The 25390-nt window shown below is 40.6% G+C and overlaps 2 protein-coding genes across 6 annotated transcripts in view; one reads left to right on the top strand and one right to left on the bottom strand.

The window, feature by feature from the left end:
* rspo4 (R-spondin 4) overlaps positions 1-17477 on the top strand; it is a 39832-nt gene extending 22355 nt beyond the window's left edge. The window contains exon 5 of the mRNA XM_040004281.1: positions 15172-17477. Coding sequence (XP_039860215.1) covers positions 15172-15308 — 137 coding nt within the window. The 3' untranslated portion in view covers positions 15309-17477. The remainder of the gene's footprint in view (positions 1-15171) is intronic.
* An 849-nt stretch (positions 17478-18326) lies between these two features.
* Positions 18327-25390, bottom strand: part of chd6 (chromodomain helicase DNA binding protein 6) — a 95669-nt gene continuing 88605 nt past the window's right edge. For all 5 annotated transcript variants that reach the window (XM_040004247.1, XM_040004252.1, XM_040004261.1 and 2 more), the window contains one exon: positions 18327-25092. In XM_040004247.1, the coding sequence (XP_039860181.1) occupies positions 23833-25092 (1260 nt within the window). In that variant the 3' untranslated portion in view covers positions 18327-23832. The remainder of the gene's footprint in view (positions 25093-25390) is intronic.

Consider the following 25390-nt stretch of genomic DNA (forward strand, 5'->3'; position numbering starts at 1 on the left):
AGCCGACAGGCTAGCAGATGACTCCGGCAAGACCAGAGGTGGAGGTTTGTGCATTTATATTAACAATGCTTGGTGCATGAACTCCACTACTACTGAGAGTCACTGCTCACCTAATGCGGAGTTTTTAATGGTCAAATGCAGACCTTATTACCTCCCCAGAGAACTCACTTCTATCATACTCACTGCTGTGTATATCCCCCCCGACGCTAATGCTAGGTTGGCCATGAAAGAACTTTCTGCAGCCATTAACAAACACCAGAATAAACACCCCGAGGCTGCTTTTATTGTTCCTGGCGACTTCAACCACACCAACTTAAAGACAGTCCTCCCCAGATTCCACCAACATGTCTCCTGCCACACCAGAGGAGACAAGACTTTAGACCATGTGTATTCCAACCTGGCTGGAGCCTACAAAGCCACACCCCTCCCCCACATTGGACAATCGGACCATCTCTCCCTGTTCCTCACACCTCGGTATTCACCACTCATCCAACGTGTGAAACCTGCTGTGAGGACAATTAAAGTGTGGCCAGAGGGGACAGACGCAGTGCTCCAGGACAGATTTAAAAACACAGACTGGAATATGTTCACCCACACAGACCTGGACCAGTACGCCTCATCTGTACTGGATTACATCTCCGAAACCACAGACAGTGTCACCACCCAGAAACGGATCACCATGTACCCCAACCAGAAGCCTTGGATGAACCGGGATGTTCGTTTCCTCCTGAAGGCCCGCAACACTGCCTTTAGGTCAGGAGATGCACACGCCTATAGCACAGCCAGGGCTAATCTAAAGAAGGGCATCAAAAAAGCCAAACACCATTACAAAAAGAAGGTAGAAGAACACTTCTCCAACTCCAACCCCCGACGCATGTGGCAAGGACTCCAGACCATCACAGACTACAGGACCACCAAACCCTCCCCCGCATCCTCTGATGTCTCCTTCCTCAACGAGCTCAACAACTTTTATGCTCGTTTTGATCGAGGGAACCCCACAACCACAACCAAAGCAGACGTGACGCCAGACCACCAACCTCTGACTCTCTCCCCCACCGATGTAGGAGCGGTGCTGAGCAGGATCAATGTCCACAAGGCTGCAGGTCCTGATGGCATCCCCGGGCGTGTTCTCAGAGCGTGTTCTGGGGAGCTTGCAGGAGTGCTCACAGACATATTCAATCTGTCCTTGGCCCACGCTGTGGTACCGGCCTGCTTCAAATCCACCTCCATCGTCCCGATACCCAAAAACTCCAACCCATCTTGCCTCAATGACTACCGCCCAGTAGCACTCACCCCCATCATCACTAAGTGCTTAGAGTAGCTGGTCCTAGCACACTTCAAATCCTGTCTCCCCCCCACCCTGGACCCCCACCAATTCGCATACCGCCAGAACAGGAGCACAGAGGATGCAGTCTCCATCGCACTGCACTCTGTCCTCTCACACCTGGACAACAACAACACCTACGCCAGAATGCTGTTTATAGACTTCAGTTAAGCATTCAATACAATCCACCCCTCACAACTCATCAGGAAACTGACAGACCTGGGCATCAGTTCCCTCATCTGCAAATGGTTACTGGACTTCCTGACCAACCGCCCCCAACATGTCCGGCTGGATAACCACTGTTCATCTACAATCACGATGAACACCGGTGTACCACAAGGCTGTGTGATGAGCCCTTTCCTCTACTCCCTCTTCACCCATGACTGCAGACCTGCTGATGGTTCCAACACCATCAATAAGTTTGCAGATGACACCACGGTGATTGGCCTCATCAGTGACAACGATGAGGCCGCCTACAGGGAGGAGGTGGATCGTCTGGCTGAGCGGTGCGACAGAAACAACCTGCTGCTTAACACCGAGAAGACCAAGGAGCTCATCGTGGACTACAGGAGGAATGCTGACCCACATCCACCCATCCACATTAAGGGGATGGCTGTGGAGCGTGTGAGCAGCTTCAAGTTCCTGGGAGTCCACATCTCCGAGGATCTCACCTGGACGACCAACTGCTCCAAGCTGGTCAAGAAGGCTCACCAGCGCCTCTTCTTCTTGAGGACTCTGAGGAAGAACCACCTGTCCTCAGACATCCTGGTGAACTTCTATCGTTGCACCATCGAGAGCATCCTGACCAACTGTATAACAGTCTGGTACGGGAACTGCTCTGCCTTGGACCGGAAGGCGTTGCAGAGGGTTGTGAAAACCGCCCAGCGCATCGCCGGAGCACCACTTCCTGCCATAAAAGACATCTACAGGAAGCGGTGTCTGAAAAGGGCTGGGAAAATCATCAAAGACCCCAGTCACCCATCACATGGACTCTTCACCCTCCTGCCCTCTGGGAGGCGCTACAGGAGCCTCCGGACTAAGACCACCAGGTACCGGAACAGCTTCTTCCCCACAGCTGTCAGACTCCTGAACTCTGCCTCCTGACATCTGACCCACGTTAACACATGGACTGAACACACACACACACACAATGGACAACTGTACCCTCAAACACACAATAATAACATGGACTGAACCACCACTCACAACCACTAGCACTTTATATAGCCTCTGTAGAACTATATACCTCACTTATCTTAACTGCACTACTGTATAGCTCTGTGTAAATAATCATTCTGTACATTCGATAATTTTTAACCCTACAACTGTTTACAACTTGCATAGTTCCCATTTCTGTATAGCTGTATATCTCAGATTCTGTAAAGTTATTTATTTCATATTCTGTATAGTTTTTCATATTTATATCCTGTTCATATCCTGTTCATAGCTTTTACTCACTACAGCCTGTACATACTTATAGTTATAGAATATTCACAACATACTTCATACCGTGTACATTATAACATACCAATAATAGACCCATTTCTGTAATATACTCACATATCTATATTATTGCTAATATATATTGTAATATATTTATATCACTAAAGCACTTCTGGATGGATGCAAACTGCATTTCGTTGCCCTGTACCTGTGCATGTGCAATGACAATAAAGTTGAATTCTATTCTATTCTATTCTATTCTAACCTTCACAGACATCTAGGTAAGGAAATGGATTATTCTTGCATGGTCAAAAGCTGTGGTTCTATAGAGCATGCTTTCAGAATTCTTGTGGAATTGCAGAAGGCAGTTACACTAAAGGCCTGCAGAGCATATCAAGGACATGTACATAGTGATGTGCATAGGTTTTAGATGCCAGGCAGTCAGTAACTGCAAGAGATTCCAACCAAGTTTTTATCCAAATCAAGTATTAAAAACAGACCTTATATTATTATGTTAGTTTGTCCACTTACTTTTGAGCCCGTGAAACATCTTGATTGTCTGATTTCAAATCAGCTGTGGTAGTGTACAGAGGCAAAATTACAAAAAAAGTGTTTTATTGTCCAAATATTCATGAATTTAAATGTATGTGACAAAAATGAGGCTAGATGATCCAAGTACTACATGGAGAAAATCATGTCAGTACTTCACAAACACCCAAGGCACTAAAAGTACACCTTGAGTTTTTACTTATCACTTAATTGTATACATTCCCCAGTCAAAGTGTGGATTATGTGTGGGTGCTTCAATTAACCAGGATTTAACCACTTCTGAGATTTAAGAAACCAAAAATAGTCGAGGTATTTTTGTGCATTTTTGCATCAACTTGTAAACTAAGCGACCGAAAATCAGCTGGTTGTAACCCTAACCTGCATGAGTGAGGGGGGAAAAAATCTAATCACAAGCTGAGTGATTATCTGTATTCCATCTGCATGTGGATAACTCAAACAATCTTTCCATAAGTTTGGTCTGCATGTATGTATTTGTGAAAGGGCTTTGTGGCTACAGACAGATGTTTGCCATTAGCATGAAAACATTAAATTGTATTTATGGTGGTGATAATCTCCCCAAGTCAGACTGATTTACTCAGCTTGCATTTAAAAAAGGGAAAGCAGCAGTATAGCCCCTATTTAGGCCTTAATGTATTTCCTCTGCTGTAAAATTGAAAGTGGCTGCATAGCTAGTGTTTTATGATGCAGTGCAACGCAAATCTAAACTGGAAGGAAACATCTATGGTTGAAGTCCAGCAGCATGCATCTGTCTTGCATCTGTATTACAACAGACAAAAACAACTGTGGTTGAACTTCCCTGTCAAAGGTCCATTTCTCATTATTTTTCCATCAGTGACGCAGTACTTTACATAATTATAAAACCAAAGTGGAAATGAATGGATAAAAGTCATAATGCAAAACTGTAGTCCCACATGGCTTTTTGATTGGTCATTACTTTTTCCTTCTAAATGGTAAAAAATAAAGCAAACCTTGATTCACTCAAGGGATTCCTTTTAGTAAGAGAATACAACTGCAGCTGTACTTCAGTTTTTAATGTACTTAAAGCAACACAAATCAAGTACAGGCTTGGTACAGTCCCACAGACCACTCGTGGCTCTGCACGCCACAGCTACCTAGCCAACGACAAGTTCAAAACACAATGCAAAACACATTAAAACACAATATAATAAGATAATTCAGAGAACAGGGCTGGGATTAACTGGGATAAGCAAGTGTGTGTACTTTATCCGTATCCTACGGTACTAACAGTACGAAACAGATTTGTGCTGACTTGATTTGTGAACACATGAGCAAGGACACTGGTGGGTTTTTTGGAGGACCACTGGCAGTTCTGGTTTTAGCTATAGATGATGATAATGTCACCAAAATTTGATGGATCACCAATGCATTTAACACAGACATTTCTCCAGAAGACTGCCAAAGTCCAAAAATCTGCCGTTTCTGCAGATCCCTGTGGCTTTCCGTCTCTGTAGCTAATTTATTCTTTCACGACAACTGCACAGGAGTGACTTTTCATATTAGCCACTTATTAAAATTCTATTAAGGCTTAGCTTCATGAGTTTTAGAGGTTTGACCCCCACATTCCTTATTCACTGCACATTTTGCTCCTGCAACCACAGAAATATGTAACATTTTACTGCACTGAAGTTCATCCTACCGTTTGCTGACCCCATCTATAACTCGTTTGCTCGCTTTCGGAATGAAACATTTTTTTCTACTCCATGATGTTGACAAGAGACATGTTCTGGACTGGGCCCACTGTCAATTAATAGAGACCATGTGTGACATTTATAAAGGGACTTTTGAGGCGACACGGGGATATTATCCAGATCATTTTATATCAGGATGGGAGCTCATTTACTGGTCTGGCACAACAAGAGAATTTGGCTAATTGTGATGCAAGTAAGACGTCAAAAAGACCACAAACGTCCTGTCAGCCGCTGTCAAATGAAAAACAAAATCATTATATGGCTAATCCTTAGTTTCAGTTTGGTATTATTACACCTCTCAGATTAGATAATTATATTTGTTAAAATGGAAAGTATGGCTTGTTTATGTGATGTTCTTTTAGCAGCCTCATCGTGAAATTTCACACATGCCGATCATGTTTCTTACTTTACACGTGTTTTGAAGTAATGTGTGATTTTACCTTCAACCAAACACACTTGAGAATATACTTCTGTAGGCTTTTATAAGTATTAAATTGTCAGACTTTCAGTTTGTTTTTTCTCTCATTTTTTGAGGATAAAAGGAAAATTCTAGCTGTGATGCGTTGGATTGTATACCATCCTCACTCAGAGGGAGTTATTTTAGATTTCAATTTCAAACGCTGCTACTTTGGTCTGTACAGTACAGAACTCAGTGTGCCCTCTCATCCCATAACATATGGATCTGGGTAAAGTTGCAGTGTAACCCAACACAGACAGTGAGCTAAAGTGCTTTTTTCCAAGTACCACATGTATTAAGTTACTGCACATTGAACACAGTGCAGAGGTAGCCTCGGGGCAGCTAAACCCTGGACAACAGGTACTTTTTAAGGAGTAAGTTTGCTCCACAGTGTCTCATTCTCTCACTTTCATTTCTTAGATGTCTTTAACCCCCGAACTCTTCCACGGCATGCATTTTTAATTTCTCTTTGATATATGGGCTGATTGGGGCCTGATAAATGTAAAAACAAAGGATTAGCAGATTTATTTATTTTTTTACCTAATTTTAGTTTCTAAGAAAAATGAGAGCCACATATGAGGATAGTCATTTAAAATTTCGATAGAACAGTAGCAGTATAATGTCCTCGTAAGTGGATATCAGGCCCTTGTAGAGCAAAATTGAGTATTTTGGTCTAAGTAACCCAAAATGTGATGTCCACATATGTGGATGCCAGGTCCTAGAAGGTTAAAGCATTTTTAAAGGCAGCAAGTGAAGAAAGCAAGTAATGAAATTTTCATGCATTCTTTCAGAGTGCCCTTCAGTCTGTGGGCAGAGATGAAAAAAAGTGCGTTCTTAGGTGGTTTCCAAACATTTTCATGAGGTTTTGTGTTAGTGTGACTGATTCAATTTGGCAGGATTCAACCAATTTCAATGTACTTTTCTAACATCTTTATAAGATTATTGAGATTTGGACATCTAGTGAGCTGCACAGGTGGTCCTTGTATACAGTGAATGTATCAAAGATGCCCCAATGTTCCGCTTCAGTACTAATTTTGCAACTAGCAGGCATCTTTTGTCCCTAAGGATCTACAGCAGTTTCCTGCACGACATCCTCCGCGATGTGCCTGAAAGTTAAAGCTACCTACACACGCAATTGTTCTCACTGTACCTGATGTTCAACTTTTACTCAAGCTTTTTTTTTAGCTTTCGGTGTACTTTTGACAGTAGCTGTATTTCCCTATTTTTGCTATAGGGTAGGGGATTTGTATGTGGAAGCTGTGGATTAGGCGACAGAGTGTTTTTTTACTTTTCAGTATAGCTGTTTAAGATATGGTTTAAGCAGTCATGGACCCCGAGATTGGTTCTGTGATTCATGATGGATGGATGGATGTTCCTACTTGCACCACCCATTACCGTCTCATTTTGAGTTTATTCCTTTGTTTGCCGTGACTGCATTTGATTGGACCATGTTGACGTTCCACATACCACTTGTAGACTGAACTAACATTGGATAGTTATCCAACCCTCCATCTGGTGAGGAATTTAAAACTAAAGCATTCCTTTTCACAATCATACAAAGTCATGCAGTAATACTATCACCACTGGAATCTTCCTAACAGAATGGACACTCACCAGTCTCAGTGAAGCTCCAGTCAAAAATGTTCCTCATAGATATTTTCGACCATAATTCAAGCATGGAAACGTCTATTTTTTAAGTAACTTGTGTCATTGCTCAGCTGTACCACTTGTACGTGTTAGTTGGTTTCACTATTCTGAGGATGTGTGCACACCCAAAAGGGCTGCATGCTGATTTGTCATCCATTATGCTGATGTATGTGCTTCTTTTTTCTTTCACAACATGTGGCTCTGATTATAACAGAGTTGTGCAAGGAGTCAGTATAGGCTCAAGAGCATAAAACCATAAAATTTGATCTTTTTTATCCTTGTTTAGTAAATGCGAGCCCTTTGAGATATGGCCACATCTCACTGGGATATTATTTGGATTTAAATGGCCACTACACATTTTCCCTGCTGGTACATAGTCTTACAGACCCGAAGTAAACAAAGTCATTGTGCCTCACTCACACATGAGTGTTCATACCAAAATGGGAGAATAGATTGTCATCACTTCACAAAACTAAAATTCTAAAATGAACTGACATGTTGTTCTTGTGTTCCACATTGATGGTAAACATCTTGTGAACAAAATCGCTTCGTTTTAGTGGTTTGGCTAAAAAAGAATCTCAGCTCGGCGCTGCCACTCTCATCAAAATTAGGTTGTTTGATTAATGACCCAGGGCCCAACACGGGAAGTTTAGACCAACTACAGTCATTTCAAGGCTACACATTCCAATAAATAAATGGCAAAACATTTTTTATCCAACCTTTTAAAAATCTGTAATTACAAAAGAAGAAGAAGAAGAAGAATTAAGTATACTTTATTTTACACTAATGCAGGAAAACAATATCCATCAGTCTGTGTTCTGATGATATCATCACTAATAAATCCAATCTGGTATTTTTCATAGAGAAGTCTGTCAATTTGGGAAAACAATCACTGTAGTGTAAAAATTCCCACATGAAGCGGAGACATTCAGAAGTTTTGGCTTGGTGTGTTCAGGTCAACAGTTTACTGGCGACACATGTAAGAGTTTGATGTCTGTTTTCATTGTTTAACATAAAAGTGGAGAAATTCTCCAAAAGAGTTTGTGATGTGGTCGCATTTTTTAATGTCATGGTTTTAGTGCAAAGATGGAATTCAGTAGAATAATCACCAGGGCAACATTTGTATTTCTGTGTCTGCACACTAACTGTGAATGTGAACGTTTATGTTTGCGTGTGTGTTTGTAGTCTTCCTGTGGTCAGATTGTTATGGGATGAGCAGGGGAGTTTTCCAGCACTATGCTTGATTCAGTTAAGATGGCTGGGAGATATTCCACTCTCATGACATACCAGCTTCAACACATGTGGTTCGCTGTCTCCATTTTTTCTTTTGTGCGTGTGTGTGTGTGAGAGAGAAAAGAAACACCTAGAGCAGGAGAAAAAGGGTGAACACTGTTGCATATAAAGATTTTTTTTACTTGCAGGCAGAAACAGGTCTTCTCCAACTCACATATGTGGTCAAGGTGTGTGTGGCTGAGGGTTCTGCGCTTACAGGAATCGGGTTATGATGCACACATCACAGGTTGCAGCTGATTCTGTACTTTACATTGCAACAAACAAGATAGCTTAAAACTAAGCAACCACTAAAATAATAGATCAAAAGTTCTGAGATACTCACACAGAAAGCACTTTGACTCAGCTCTGCGTGCTAAAAGCCCGGGGGGAGAGAAAACGAAGTGCAATTTTTGTTTGTAATATTGGAAGAATAAATAAATAATCCACAGTAATTACAGTCAAAGGTAAACACTTCACAGCAACAGAGATGATGTCCAAGCTCTGCAGAAGCAGAGGAATAGTAATGGAGTGGTGCATTATCTGGGTACTTTCATACATAGTCTGGATAAATGTGGCGAGTAGTGATTTTTCTCGCAGAGCTACAACCAAAAGGTCTTTCTTTAAGTGTGGAAGCACAGTGAGAAGACAAGAAGTGGGGTCCAGGAAAATGATAGTTGCTCTGGACTAATCCTGTTGTGTAATCATGTATGGCTATAAGTTTACTCAGTGTAGAGTTGATGCACACTCTTATCCATAACATAAAACTATCCCAGATCCAAAAAGTAAATATGTTTTTCAGACTTTACTATAGTGCTCATAGTTTGAGTAATTTTCTTCCATGAATTACATCGTTTCCTTGTTACCCAGAAACGGATGTAGAGGCAGACTCAAAATCGCATCAGTGAGCTAACAATGTATAGTAAACATGAACAAATTGCTGTTGTACTGATAACAACGCCACACGGTTCAGCTAGTAGCACAAGGATTTCATCATTTGTGGCACCACGCTGAAAGCACTCAGCAGTTCGTTCATTCGTGACCTTGCAGCTGTAGCACTGGTAGCTGACGCCTTCCACCGTCTGAAGCATCGACATGATGTAAGTTCACAGCAGTTCCTGATAGGCAGAGTGGAACGTGAAATTTGAAGTTATTATATCTTGACGTATTAACTTGAAATTTCGAGTTATGGGTGGGAAAAAAATAAAAACGTTTCAGCAGCAGAAACAAGCTCGCATGCAAACTATTCCAAGTCAGCTGATTCAGTCAATGTAGTCTTTAACCTCCTAGCTTACCAAGATTTATAGAATCTGTAATTATTAAAAGAAAAGTAAGTCTGGATTGTGAACTTACACCATTATCACTCACACAAATTCAGATGTAACGCGTGCATGTTCATATGCACGTTTTAACAGTCACCACAGGGTTTCAGTTTTAAGAATTAGTGTGTATAATGTAGACACACAGATAGTACAGAGGCATTTTGGGACAACCTGCCCTTATTCTCAATCATCAACACAGCTTCCAAAATAAAATACTTTGTGACAGCACTAATGAAGGACAGATTTAAAAAATGAAGAGATGTCAGGGGGGGAAAGGAGAGAAGAAGTGCATGGAGAGGGAAAAGAGGAATTGAGTTTTAAGAAGAATATAAGGAGAAGAGACAGTGTGGATTTAAAAAGCCCAATCTGTGAGGATACGCTCTTATTACTAATGAGGGGCAGATGACAGCAGTGGGGGGGGGGGTGAAAGTATTAAACACAGTATTAAACGTTCTTTTCATCACTTTAGCTGTTGACGTGACAGAAATATAACTAAATATCAGTAAAAACAAAGTGTGAGCGTCAATATGTAACTAACCTACGAAGACGAATTGGTTTCACTTCCACTGCCTCAAAAACACCACACACACAGCTGACTTAGAGACCGCCAGTCTGAGATATCTGGATTGGTTTGTGGGAAGAAAGTAGAAACTCCAGGATTGCCCCAAAAATGCAAGGGATGTTCTGCTGAACAAGGCAGTTACAACACCACCGTGCCGCTGTGGAGCTGCGCAAAGGCAACCAGCAGTTTGAATTGATGGATGTGATTTTGTGTGCACGACACAGTGAAAGCACCATCTGTATTTTCTTCATCTGTGCAATGTGCGCGGCGCACGTCCAGATGTTTTGGATGGAATGAGATGGAGCGAAAACAAAAGGAACGACGGCCAAAAGAAAAGAAAGGAATTGTAATTCTTTTTGAATTGTTTGTGTTTTTTCTGAGCATCAGTTTTCGAGTTCACTTTAGCCTTTTTCAACCCAGCGTGAAACCCAACTTACCAATGAAGTAATAAGAAGAGAAAAGAAAAACCTTTCAAATTTAAAAACAAAAGTCCTTACCAAGCCTTACGAAATACATTTATTAACCCACCAAAATACTTTTCTTTTGCATTAATTCTACTAAAAATCAATTCTTAATAATTGGAAATTCTACCAGCTATTTGACATGTCAGATTTATTAAGGAGCAAACAGCATTGCGTCAAAAACAGTTGCTTAGAAGTGAGTGACAAATAGCCCGTTTGTTTCACTGACTTTTAAGGAATACTTTTATTATAACATAAAATTATAAACAGGTTTGTATGTTATATGGCTGACACTCAGTTTTCATGTCACTGCTTAATTTTACAGTTTTGCATCCTTGTAATGGCGTCTTTTCGTGGTCGGTCTGTCTTTATAAATGTTGAGCTCAAGAGGTTAAATAAAGTGAATGAATTAAAAATGTCTCTTTGATGCATGGTTTATACTGAGTAGTGCAGAATAATTACATTGCACATAAAAAATAACGTTTTAACACTGTTATATGCAGTCCCATAGAAATCCAGCTAAAGCCTTTGTCCTTTTATTGCTTCTATTGTAGTCTTAGTTTCCTGTTCTTAGCTTGTGGCAGCCTGTATGTTCCTCCGTTTCAGGCTCCACATGTTGTGTGTTCAGACACATTCTTCTACATAACTTGGTTTCAATAAGCGGTTTTTTGAGTTACTGTTGCCTTCTTATCAGCTTGAAGCAGTCTGGCCATTCTCCTCAACGAGGCAGACTGGATATCCTTTCAGATCGTTCTCTGTAAAGATGTTTGTGCGGGAAAATCCCAGCAGGTCAGCAACCCATCCGTCACCAAAAACAAGCCATGTTCTAAGTCACTTAAATCTATTTTCTTCCTCATTCCGATGATCAGTTTGAGCAGGTCTTCTTGACCATGTGGCTCATTAGATTGGCAAGTGAGCACATATTAATAGATATGAAATGGATTACTTGTTAAGTTAGAGATATATTTTTTATTTTTGGCAGGTGGGGCAGAAAGATTCTTTATGAACGCTGGTGTGACCACGAGAGTATGTTTCTTGGGGTTTGCTTCCTTTCTTCTTTTACTGCCTCTCTGCGTGCAGTTGTTTTTACTCTGATGTCCAACCAAGCTCTAAATCAACATCAGTGCTATATATTACAGAAAATGATTCCACCTTTAAGCTTATGCCAGAGATACTGAAGCTCCCCTCTCCTTTCCTGAACATTAAAACCACATTTTCTATCTAAGCTAAACCTTACCTTAACAGCATGAGACAGCTATATGAGATCTATGGTTAAGTTTTAAACTGATATGTCATGATGTATTTTGAAATACCAAAACATTTGTTCATTGTGTTCAGACCCACTAAAGTTTCATTTAAAGTCCTCAGGTCTTTAAAAATAAATGACATTACACATGATGCATGTGTGTCCACAGCAGATAATGCATCAGATCAGTGCTGAAGAGCATTAAAAGCTTTCTCCTGTCTCTGTAAACATACGGCCCATTATCAAAGGAGCTAAACATCACTGAGAACATTTTACTGAAACCTGCCTGATGTGGACCGTCAGCCAACAGAACCTCAGAGCATCAGGTCACAGAATACAGTAATTGTCCAAGACCAGAACATTTTACACACACATTAAGTAAATTATTAACAAAGCTGGAAGGGTTAGCCAGTGGAGACCAACTGGGAAGGTGAATCAAGCTGTTTAGGTTTAAGACAGCCTGATGGGTTTCTAAGGTAGAAGACAAACTACTGTCTGATGAGTCACACTGCAACATAAAAGTGTTCTTTTTTACTGTAGTGATTTCCAAACCGATCGTGTTAAAGCAGCGGTCCCCAACCCCCGGGCCTTGGACTGCTACTGGGCCGCGAGAGTTGAGGCTCAGGTGTGAAATGTGTGGTTTTCAGGGTTTTTAAATCGGTTTTCAGCGTTATTTTGTTACCGTTTTTATCGTTAACTCGGTTTTCCTGGGTCTTTTCACGTATGTTATGAATAAATGTAATTTTTTTTCCCCCGGTACCAGTACTAGTTTTATTTTGTTGTATTTATGCGCGACACCTTAAAGGCCGGTCCGTGAAAATATTGTCGGGCATAAACCGGTCCGTGTTGCAAAAAAGGTTGTGGACCGCTGTGTTAAAGGACACCTCAAAAAGTCTTTTTTTAATTTTCACTTTAAACCAAACACAATCTGAAAGATGGAAAACAGTTCTGAAACATTTAGGAGCGCAAAAAGTTATTAGATGTAAAAGCTTTTAGGTTCTGCTCTTTTCCAATCACCAAGCTCAGATTTCTTCAAGTTTTATTTCTTCTATTGCAGTATTGTTTAGACACTTTTCACTAAAACAATGCTGACGTTTAGTAAGTGTCTTATAATGGAATTATTAACCTTTTCTTTCGATTCAGGAGTTGCAAAAACTGTTATTGGTTACTTTAGTGTGTTTTAAGATAAAAACACGATGACAACATTTTCATCTAAATAAGGCATCAAAATTAGCTTGATAAAGATTTAAAAGTATTCTCTTCACCTTCAACAAAGACTATGACTGAATAACTGGATTTATTTATAAATGTATAAATTATGATGAACAGGAGAAAAAAAATCCTTCCATTTACTTTAGTTGTCTAGTGTGTTATTCACTAAATATACTCATAAATATGTATATACACATGCATATACAGTGGGGCAAAAAAGTATTTAGTCAGCCACCGATTGTGCAAGTTCCCCCACCTAAAATGATGACAGAGGTCAGTAATTTGCACCAGAGGTACACTTCAACTGTGAGAGACAGAATGTGAAAAAAAAAAAAAATCCATGAATCCACATGGTAGGATTTGTAAAGAATTTATTCGTAAATCAGGGTGGAAAATAAGTATTTGGTCAATAACAAAAATACAACTCAATACTTTGTAACATAACCTTTGTTGGCAATAACAGAGGTCAAACGTTTACTATAGGTCTTTACCAGGTTTGCACACACAGTAGCTGGTATTTTGGCCCATTCCTCCATGCAGATCTTCTCGAGAGCAGTGATGTTTTGGGGCTGTCGCCGAGCAACACGGACTTTCAACTCCCGCCACAGATTTTCTATGGGGTTGAGGTCTGGAGACTGGCTAGGCCACTCCAGGACTTTCAAATGCTTCTTACGGAGCCACTCCTTTGTTGCCCGGGCGGTGTGTTTTGGATCATTGTCATGTTGGAAGACCCAGCCTCGTTTCACCTTCAAAGTTCTCACTGATGGAAGGAGGTTTTGGCTCAAAATCTCACGATACATGGCCCCATTCATTCTGTCCTTAACACGGATCAGTCGTCCTGTCCCCTTGGCAGAAAAACAGCCCCATAGCATGATGTTTCCACCCCCATGCTTCACAGTAGGTATGGTGTTCTTGGGATGCAACTCAGTATTCTTCTTCCTCCAAACACGACGAGTTGAGTTTATACCAAAAAGTTCTACTTTGGTTTCATCTGACCACATGACATTCTCCCAATCCTCTGCTGTATCATCCATGTGCTCTCTGGCAAACTTCAGACGGGCCTGGACATGCACTGGCTTCAGCAGCGGAACACGTCTGGCACTGCGGGATTTGATTCCCTGCCGTTGTAGTGTGTTACTGATGGTGACCTTTGTTACTTTGGTCCCAGCTCTCTGCAGGTCATTCACCAGGTCCCCCCGTGTGGTTCTGGGATCTTTGCTCACCGTTCTCATGATCATTTTGACCCCACGGGATGAGATCTTGCGTGGAGCCCCAGATCGAGGGAGATTATCAGTGGTCTTGTATGTCTTCCATTTTCTGATGATTGCTCCCACAGTTGATTTTTTCACACCAAGCTGCTTGCCTATTGTAGATTCACTCTTCCCAGTCTGGTGCAGGTCTACAATACTTTTCCTGGTGTCCTTCGAAAGCGCTTTGGTCTTGGCCATGGCGGAGTTTGGAGTCTGACTGTTTGAGGCTGTGGACAGGTGTCTTTTATACAGATGATGAGTTCAAACAGGTGCCATTCATACAGGTAACGAGTGGGGGACAGAAAAGCTTCTTACAGAAGACGTTACAGGTCTGTGAGAGCCAGAGATTTTCCTTGTTTGAGGTGACCAAATACTTATTTTCCACCCTAATTTACGAATAAATTCTTTACAAATCCTACCATGTGGATTCATGGATTTTTTTTTCACATTCTGTCTCTCACAGTTGAAGTGTACCTCTGGTGCAAATTACTGACCTCTGTCATCATTTTAAGTGGGGGAACTTGCACAATAAGTGGCTGACTAAATACTTTTTTGCCCCACTGTATGTTAATAAATAAAGTTTTTCTTTTAATTATGCTAAAAAAAATATGCATGTAGACAACTGATCTGAAATGCAGATGTGCCATGTGTGATATTTAATGTTTCATGTTGACTTGTTTTATATTTTTTATCTGTCAGAAAGAGGACAGAATAAAAAAGGAGGACTTGGAAAGAAGAAGGAGCGAAAACGGCTACGACTGCACACCAGCGACAGCGTTGGCAACTCAAGAAACAGAACAACCACAGGGGAGCAAAGACATCATGGAGATCCCTGAGGGGGAGACAGACACGATGTAACATGGAACATATATGAAAATATGTCATAAATCCGTATCGTTTCCAAGCACCCAACTACAGCGGTCAGAAGCATAAATCGAGACTGAACTAAAAGTTCCTAAGAGGTCGTGCTTTTCACTAGTGTATTAAAACTGTCTAAAGTAGCAGCTTGGTGCGAGGAAAACTCTCCCTTCACCAGGTAAAGCAACCATTAACCTGCCTCCTTGGACTGAAATCCTCACAAAAAAAAAAAAATTTGCTAATTTCAAGCTTCCCATGCAGGAGCAACATATGAACCATCTCTCAATCAGATTTTCAAATAATTATCTTTTAGTGATTTTATAGCCACAGATTGTTACACAGCTACATTTTCTCTGGTCATTTCATCAGTTTAGCAGAAATTTCAAGTTACAGTTATATAATTAATATTGAGTGCAGATTTAATTTTAGAGGTTGAAGTAAAATACCATATGAACAGGTTAGGAATTACAGATGACCTATTTTATGTAGGTTTAAGTTTCATGTACAGTTTTGACTTTTCTTCAGTATTTATTAATAAATTAAGGGGCTTAAAAATAAATCACACCCTACCCCAAACCCCCCCCAAACCCCCCAACATAACTCAGAAGCTTAAAGTCCTGGTCGTGCATAGAAAGGAGCAGTGGCTGGTGAGCAAAGGATTATTAAATAGTAAAGACAAACAGCATCCAGCTAAGTAAAGAACAGGAGGTGGGCATATCATCATCCAAGCACAAAGAGAAGATTACATGAGAGAAATAACCAGAAACTACCCATCAGCCCCAAGAAGAGACAGACGACAAAAGCCAGAGCAGCTCTAGTACAGACAGACCGGACAGAAACTTGGATCAAATTGGACTGCAAAAATATTCAGTTCAATTTTATTTATATGAAATTTGTGAAGAAAAGAGCACGTCAAAAGCTTGGAATGGCTCATAAGTGTACCTGCAATATAATGTGCAAAACACTGTGGAGGAAAGAAAGGTGTGCTTTTTCTTCCCGCGGTCATCAGTATTTACTGAACTCTGATGTGTGTAGAGCAGTACTTTCTACTCATATTTAGCCAAATGCAGCAGAAGCAACCCAGACGTTTCCGAAGCTCACAAAGTAAAAACTGAAGACAGATGTTATAAAAGCAAAAAGCATGACATAAATATCAGGCTTTTTTTAAAAAAGTGATGGGCATTATTTCCAGAGTTTAGGCTATCATTGCCTACAAATTATTTACTTTACTTGCATTTGAGCTCCTGAAGACTGTGTATAAAGTGTCTGTTATTCATTATCATGATAAAACTAATATAACTGTAACTTGAATCAGTTTAAGAAAATAGCTACGATAACCACAACAAAGCTGTCAGTATCCAACAGAAAATAATGTTAGCAAGAGCACAAATTGTTCTTTGCTTCTTCTTTTTCTTCTGCAGTTTCTAAAGTTGCTATTCCAGTGAACCTAAAAATGATAAGACTTGCTTTATTTATCTCAGCAGTTGGGAAATTACTGTCACAGCAGCCTGAACATGAAAACCAAACTATCTCTATAAAATAAAAAAAGCTTCAGAAGTCCCACATATTCAAGCTTGTTACTACAGAGTTTAACCTCACACTATGAATTTTATTTAGTTATATGCCAGCTTCTTTCTTTTATTTTCCCCTGGCTTGTCTGATATGCACAAGTATACCTTGGTATGCATAGTTGGTGTAGCAAGATTGAATATGTGGGTATTTCTTGTTTTTTTTTTTTTTTTTTTCTCCAGAGCTGATAAATGGCTTTGTCTTTTAACAGCTTGCTTGCATGTATTTATCAATATTTCAAGGACAAAGTGGTATTATTATTTTTTTTTTAATCCACAGCACGAGTGTACATTTCAATAAATGTTTATTTTGATGCGGCATCCATTGTGCAGTTTTAAATGGAGTTGATCTGTTTGAGTGAGATCTTTTGTCCACTCAAAGTATCTAATAGAAATCTTCATGTTATATTGTTCACCTTTAACAGACTGAAGTCTCTTTGTCTACAGGAACAGTTCTCCAGGCTTCTTGAAGGACATTCAGAGCTCTTCTCTGGATGCTGGCCACCTTTTTCCTTCCATTCTCTGTTGAGATGATCAAAAAGTGCTTAAATAATGTTAAGGTCCAGGCTTTGGGGAGGCCAATCCATGACTGATAGTGTTCCATTATCTGTTCTGCTGTGTGATTGAGACTGAAATATGAAACTGTTGCCTTCCAGATGGTACTGCATGTTGGATCAGACAGTACTTTTCTGTGACAATAACTCTATCAATCTTGACAAGATCCCAAACACTCCTGGCTGCCATGCAACCCAAACCGTGACAAAGCCTCCACCGTGTTTTAAAGATGGCACTCACTTTTATAACTCTCTCCTGATGTCCTACATAAAAGTTGAACTAAAAGTTTCCAATTTAGACTCCTCACTCCATAAGACCTGTTGCCACTGATTTTCAGTCCAGTTCTAGTGTAACCTCAGCCTTTTCTTCCTGCTTTTTCCTTAAGTGTTGCTTCTCAGCAGCCAATTTTCCACTTAGACCATGAAGGGCCAGATAAATCTTTCAGGTCCTGTGTCAGGTCATTTTTCCAGAATATGACTTCCAGATAGTGTTCATCTGCTGTAAATATTTTTAAGGGTTTTTACTAATACCCAAAGTCACAATGTCAAAATGTTGTTTTCCTGATTACATATTTGTTCCTATATCAGTCTAAGTACTTCTCACTATTGAATCCTTTAGATATGACTTAATTTTAAAGAAGTGGAAGGGCTTCCCTTACACAACACCAGCAGCAAACATATTTTCACGTTGCTGCTAACCAATACAACAGCATTACAAGGCCAATGCATCTTTCCGAGTACACAATGTGCAGAAAGCTGAGCAAGAACAGTCTATAAACTAAAAAAGAAAAGCAAAACCATCAGAATTACATAAGGATATCAGCTAAAATATCCATGTTTAGTTAGTTAATTACTCTCCACGGACAACAAAAAGTTGAAAGTCATCTTTTATTGCACAATAAAAGATCACACATACCATGTTTTGACTCATGAGATTGGTCCACATGGGAATACAGAGTTATACTTACAAAGAAAAAAAAAAGAAGAAAATAAAAGATAAAACCCCACCACATAACTTATTTATTAATGACCGGGTTTCTGACTTCATGATCAGCCAGTGAATCACAGCCTGGTGAATTACGTTGCACTTGGTTCAGCAGTGCTTGGAGAGGGCCTGCGAACAGTCAAATATTCAACTTGCCCCGGGTTCTGGAGGGCAGTTTCACAGACATGAACTGGACAAAGGTGGAGAAGTTTTTAGATCCAGTCTAAAGATTTATTTTACAGTTGCCTTTCACCATTTGTCATCATTATACCTAAACTGCAGTTATGCTATTTTTAAATCTCATGGTCGCTTCAAACTTTAAATGACACTTTCCCTTCGGTAAGACGGTGCAACGAGCTAAAAGCAAATTCAAGAAAAACATGGCTGTTAATTCAAAGATAAAATTACGATCGGGTGTTCCTGTCACTTTCGACATAAACCCATGTTGACGACTTCTGGTAGTACGAGTGTATATCAAAAGGTAACAGCTTTTCCACCACATTAATGTCTGAAGTTGACAAAGGAGAAGAAAATAATTGCCGGGGCAATAATTCACGTTTTGTCTTCTGCCAAGTAAACATTTTAGTGTCTGTGAAATTCGATTGCAATGAACTTGAAAAAACACATATGGAGACTGATATTTTTCAGCTTTTGTAATGACTGGCTTGACAAATAAAATAAGTTCTAATGTTTTTATTTTTATGGATTGTTTTCAGGGGTTCTTTAACTTCTGAGGCTGCGTATCAGGGGTGCTCTTCTAATAAGCCACATAGGAGGCCTGAACTATGGAAATGAATAAGACTCATCATTCCCTAATGTAACCTCGAACACTGTCAACTAACACAAAGACTTCATAACCTGTTAGTTTGAGCCTATCAGGATGGAGAAAGAAACAAATATATAACATCCTTAACCGGATTTAGTGCGATATATTTGCATGATGTTGTAGATATTTTCAATCAGAGTTCTAACTTTGCAGTTTGAACTTTAAATGCATGATTAACACGTCATGAATCTGACAGACTCTTCAGGTACTTTACTTGTTTGAACTGCAGATTCCCTACAATGTCAGCTTCAAAACCTGCTAGTTTTCAGTCATCTTCTCGTTCTAGAGGAAAAAATAAAAACAGGTTTTTGAAAAAGTATGCTACTGTACTGCAGCTTTAGAAAGGATCCTGCATCTGCAGACTGTACCAAAGGGTGGCTCACGCTGGATTACCGTGGGGACTATGAAAAGAAAATAAAGAGGAGGTATTCTAAGAACTCTTAACCATTTAATTTTGATGTAATTACATCTTTAAAAAAAAAAAAAAAAAAAAAAAAAAAAAGGAAGAAGAAGAAGAAAAATTAAAAAACAGGGCATGTGACATTACCAGATACTTTAAATTCCACGTGAACCAAAATGCTTTTGTCTTTGAGAAAACTTAACAAAACCAGCCACTGATCAGTCATGAGACAACAACGTAAATGAGAACTGTACAATAAATACATTTTTTTATGATAAGAGATAAACGTTTACATTTTTGAGGTGACTGTTTTGAAGAACATTTAAGTTAACCAACGAGAACTTCAATGAAAAGAAAAACACTGTTAAAGAAGGCATGGTGTGACACGAAGAGACAATACAGAGCCATCGCCAGTCGACTTGATTAACCCCCCCCCCGCCCCCGAGCTGTGGTTACATACTGCACCTGCAAGTTTGTTTCACAAGTTTTTGCACAAGAATAAGCCATTAACAGCTAATGATGTGCACACATGACCTCTGGAACGCAACGCTTGCCCGTTCCTTTGAGATAAATCATCTGTGGTGCAAAGCGACTGGCTTCCCCTTCTGATTTGCTCTTTCGGGAATCTCGAATAACACACGACAACAATCAAATACTTAGGCTGCATACATACTGTGTGCGCATTATCATCCTAGATGTGCTGGATACCAGACACAAGGCCCCGTGAAGGAAGAGATTTCTAAAAGATTAAGTAGCATTCCTCAAAGGGAAATTCTGATATTTCCCAGCTTGTGTCTTATTCCTCTAATTATCAGCAGATTTCTTGTGGAGATTTGAGAAGCTAAACACTGCTAAGAATGTAACAGGTCAGGGTACGAAGCATGAATAATTACAGCTCTGAGTGCAAAGAAAAAAAGCTTTAAAAACGACTGCAGCAGTGAACTGCAGAGCAGCTAGGGTGCAGCGCTCATCTCCATTAACTTTACAGCTTTAGTCAATAAAAGTGTGCACGGTATTTACTCTACAAGTTTAACTTTGGGATTCTGAAAGTTGCAGACCCTAACCCTAACTCTTCAATAAGACTCTGAAATTTAGATCCAGACTGAGTAATCCCAGAATTTCCCTTTAAAGAACAGCATGGCATCATCTAATGATAAAATCCAACACTTAGATTTTCAAATGTTAACCACTTTCCAAAAGATAATCGCCAGAAGTCAGATAATCTCTGACTTCACTGGAAACGTGAAGTCAAGATAGCGTGCAAGTGAGGCTCACAAAAAGAGAAATGAAAGCAATTTTAGAGGCACTGGTAAGCAAACAGTCACTTTTTGTTAACTCTCCATTTGTGCTTTGAGGGATGATTGATTGACCTTTAGGGATAAATGTAGTGATTTGAGCAGTGGTACCTTCCGTTACTATTGGCTTCTGAAGATAATGCACATCACCAACGCCGTGTACGCATAAAAACAAAAAGGAAAGACAAACAATAACATGACCTAATAAGGAGATGTAATTGAACATCTATACAAAAAAAATACTCGCTAAATAAGGCATTTTACTTTGAATAATACATAATGAAACTAACAGAAAAAGAATGTCATATTTGGTGAAAGTTTGGCAAAGCAAAAGAAAAGTATAATAAATTATATGTAGCCACAAACTTGTGACAAGGCAACAACTATGTTTGTTTTTTTTTCCCCAACAAGAAATGTGACCTGTAAGGACGAAACAGAGTAGAAACTGCTCCACCACAAAACGTGTGCGCATGCATGCACACATACACACTTTCTCCCATTACAGCACACTCTCGCATACACACACATGCACGCACGCTCACACTCACGCACACACTGGAAAGTAAAAGACCACACGGAAACAGGTTAACATTCACAAAAAGACATTGTGCAAAAATAATGTTTTCATATATGAAAACAAAAAGAAGTGAAGTTATACGTTACATCAGAAACATCTGACATTTACCCCCAAAATACACACCCTGTCGTGAAAAGACTGAATAAAACCAGCAACTTGCATCCTTTTAATGTACAGTACAGTCTGTTTGATACAGAAAAAAAAACTGGGACTAAGCTCTATGCAAAAATCCTCTGCGCATATGTCAAGTATTTTTCCCCCTAATGGAGGAACAAAGTAAAGACAATGAAGAAATCAATGGTGCGCTTAAAAAAAAAAAAAAAAAAAAAAAAATCAGCAATATACAGCGATAGATTTACATATTTAGAAACTCTTAGTATGAACTGCTATTAAACTTAATGTGAGGGGGGAACGCCAGAGTGATTCATACTACTACCATATCCCTCCTCTCCCTATTTATCTGTTCTTCATTCTTTAAAAAAAAAAAACTAACAAAAAGAAAAACAAAAAAACAAAAACCAGACTGTTCCCTTTCCCTGGACAGATGATCGACACAGCACAGGTAATGTCTTTCTGAACACACTAAGGAGAAAAACAGGAAAAGGACAGTGGGGGGGATGACCGACTGATGCTACAGGTCATGATTGTAATCATTATGCAGCATCATTTTGCACTGTTCCTGATGAGATGCTGGTTACCTGATTTGTTGTAAGTAAATGCAATTTAGGACATGATGAACCCCAAGGGACAAAAAAAAGAGCACCTTCTTTTCCTCTACTCTCCCGCAGCCCTCCTCCCCACTCCTGTGTTTGCAAGACAGAATATCACATCTGCCTCCTACTGCCCCCTGGTGGCCAGGATGAGCTTAGGGTTGATGTTCCTGTCCTTTCATGTCTTCTGATTAGAGCTAACCACTTGAGGGGAAGGGAGGGAGGTGGGGGTCTCCCAAAGTGACTTTGTGGCTGAGTTAAAAAATAAAATTACATGAGCTAATAAAAGTAATAAAACAAATGAATCTCATGATTGTTCCTTGCCTTTATAAAGAAAAGCAAATGAGAAAGCATATGCCTAAGCCTCTCTTGATAGTTGTTCGGAATTTCTGCTGTACTGCTGTTGTGGGAATCTGGATTCATCATCTGGTGTTCACGTTAGACTTATCTTTGTGATCTACTTTATGGAGGAGTTACTGCAGCAGTAACACAATATTAAGAATCATAATGACATTATAATTAAAATAAAATATGCATCTAAAGCATGGAGAACTTGCAGAATATCTTAAAGTTAGGATTTAACATTCGTGACTGGGATGGACTAACCTGGCTCATATTTTGTGATCTTCTAGTTAACATTATTCTCACAATTTTGTTAACTTTATTAGATATAAAACTAGTAGAGACAAATTAATTTCTTCTAATTTGGCAGCCTTTTTAAATGCACTAAACATACTTTTATTCAATGACGCCCACAATCATATCAACGTGATTTAGATACATTTCAAAAGGGCTACTCTCTAAAATCTTTGTGGGTCTGTTGTGTTTCTGCAGCAGACACTGGCTCTTGCATATTTAGATACTTAGGTTGTTTTTTCTGTTACTATCAACTAGGAAAAGGTGTTTTAGTGTCATAGCTGAATGACTGTTCTCCTTTTAGATTAATCTAGTCGGCATGAACATTGAACATTGCACGAATTTCCCTAGATTTAGTGGAGTGTGTCAAAACACAAGATTTAATCGCTCCCCCGCATGAGCTTTTCAGAATTTCTAAACTGTGGTGAGAAAAATAACTTCGGAAAAACCACTTCTGGCAGCTGTGCCCCACCTTCCCAGTCATCCTTGTGTCCATACAAACCAGGCGAAAACCAAAGCTGCCTGTCCACCTTGGCTCACCTTGAGCCTAAAACGGTATCAATACTACGGTCAGAGTTGCTCTTGGTCAGGCCAGGTTGCATTCGGTGTGTGTTGGGTGTGTTCCTGTTGAGAAGTATCCCTCCCGACTCAGTCTCAATGGAGAATGAAGGAGAACACTACAGAGAGGATCATTTTTTACACTAGTTTTCTTTGTATACAATGAATGAGTGGAGAGGGTGGGTGGGGTCTTGGTATATAAACATGACCGAGCTGAATATAATCGTCATCATTATTAGTCATCATCATAATAAAAGTCTTTACATGGACATTGACTGACAGACACGGCACAAATTTTACACTGTTGCTCAGCTGAGAAAGGAGAGCAACAAAGGAGACAGGAGGAGAGAGCAGGAAGTGGGCTGTCCTTCAGGCCTCTGCAGTTCCTCTCCTCTATGCATCCTCTTGTTCCACTTGTCTCTGCTCCTCAGTGTCCTGCTTCTCCTCCTCCTCCTTTGCCTCCTCTCCTGTCTCCTCCGATCTTTTCTCATTGTCTTCTGTTGCTCCCTCAGTGTGGTCATTGGAGTCCGGTTCCTGGGGCTCTGAAGACCCACCCTCTGCATTCCCCTGCCCAGTCTGGAGCTCGTCAGCTGGAGTTGGGTCTGGGTCTGAAGCTGAGGTAGAGGGGATGGAGGGAGATGAAGAGGTGCCTGGGTGGGAGGTACCACCAGCCTTATCTGTACTTTCTCTCTCCTCTCCATCTCCAGTTGCTGCCTTCTCCCTCTCCTCTTCTCGCTCGCCTTCTTCTCTTCCTCTCTTCTTTCTCCTCTTGGGGCTGCCTGGAGAGCTATCAACTGCACCAGGGGGCATGGCTGGAAGTGCCATGATGCCACCATGTGGCAAGAACATGTGTGGGTAAAGCAAACCGTGGGACATGCCCGGGATTAGGAAAGGGTTGAAGGTAAGATGGCTGCCAGTGCCAGCTCCAAGATGTGCAGAGCTGAGGTGGGCCCTGGTGGTGGAGGTAATGATGGCTGCTGCTTCTGCCGCTACTGGTCGTTTGTTAGCCTCTGCAGCTCCTTTCTCCTCCCGCGTCCTGTCCTTTTCGCCACCAGCAGCAGGGGCGCTGCCCTCTCTTTCTGCAGGCGTTGTCGAAGAAGGGCTGGCCGCCTCAGTTGCAGACGGTGCGGTTGTCGTGGTGACCTTCACAGCAGACGCTGAAGAAGAGGAGGAAGTCGAGGAGGAGGAGGAGCTGGGATGAGGAGAAGGTGGAGGTGGCGTGTGTGCCATCATGGTGCCAACGCTGAACAAAGCATGCTGTGGGATTGCAGCCCCATGGGGGTGCGGGATTCCATGCAGCATCATGGGTAACATACTCAGACCATTCTTGGCATCTTCAGCAGACCCCCCAGCTCCTCCCGCTGAGACAGCTGCAGGGAAACCATGCGGGAATCCAGCTGCCATAATCCCAGAGATGGGAATTCCAGGGATACCACTGCGGAGATTTTGCATGGCCACCATGGAGTCCATGCTGCCAATCAAACCACCATTCATGAAGAGAGGAGGACCGAGACCCGGTGAGGAAGAGTCCGAGACGGACAGGAGAGGTTTAGGCATTTCGCTGCGAGGTCGACGTCCACGGCGGCGGGAGCTTGGGTCCTTGTTGACGGGTTCTGTGAGGATCCGAGAGAACTTCCCTTCAGGAAGGAAACCCTGCAAGAGGAGGCCATGAGACAACACATTAGTGCACAAGAACAACTGGAACTGACAAAGTATCGCAGGTAGAAGAACAGCCATAGGAAAATTCAAAAGGACAATTAAAAGCATCATTTTTTTTTTTTAGTCTTTCACTGGTCTGACACTCCTGTGAGAGTAGAGATGACGCTACATCTCTTTCCAAATCTACTTGCTTGCATACTTGCATTTTTAGTATGGCACCAATTGGTTGTTTTAGCATGAAAACTATACAACTAACTGAATGAGAGTGAAATAAGTTTCAGTGCAACAGATT

Source organism: Simochromis diagramma, unplaced genomic scaffold (genome assembly GCF_900408965.1).
Source record: "Simochromis diagramma unplaced genomic scaffold, fSimDia1.1 OVJJ01000320.1, whole genome shotgun sequence".
Classification (NCBI taxonomy): domain Eukaryota; kingdom Metazoa; phylum Chordata; class Actinopteri; order Cichliformes; family Cichlidae; genus Simochromis; species Simochromis diagramma.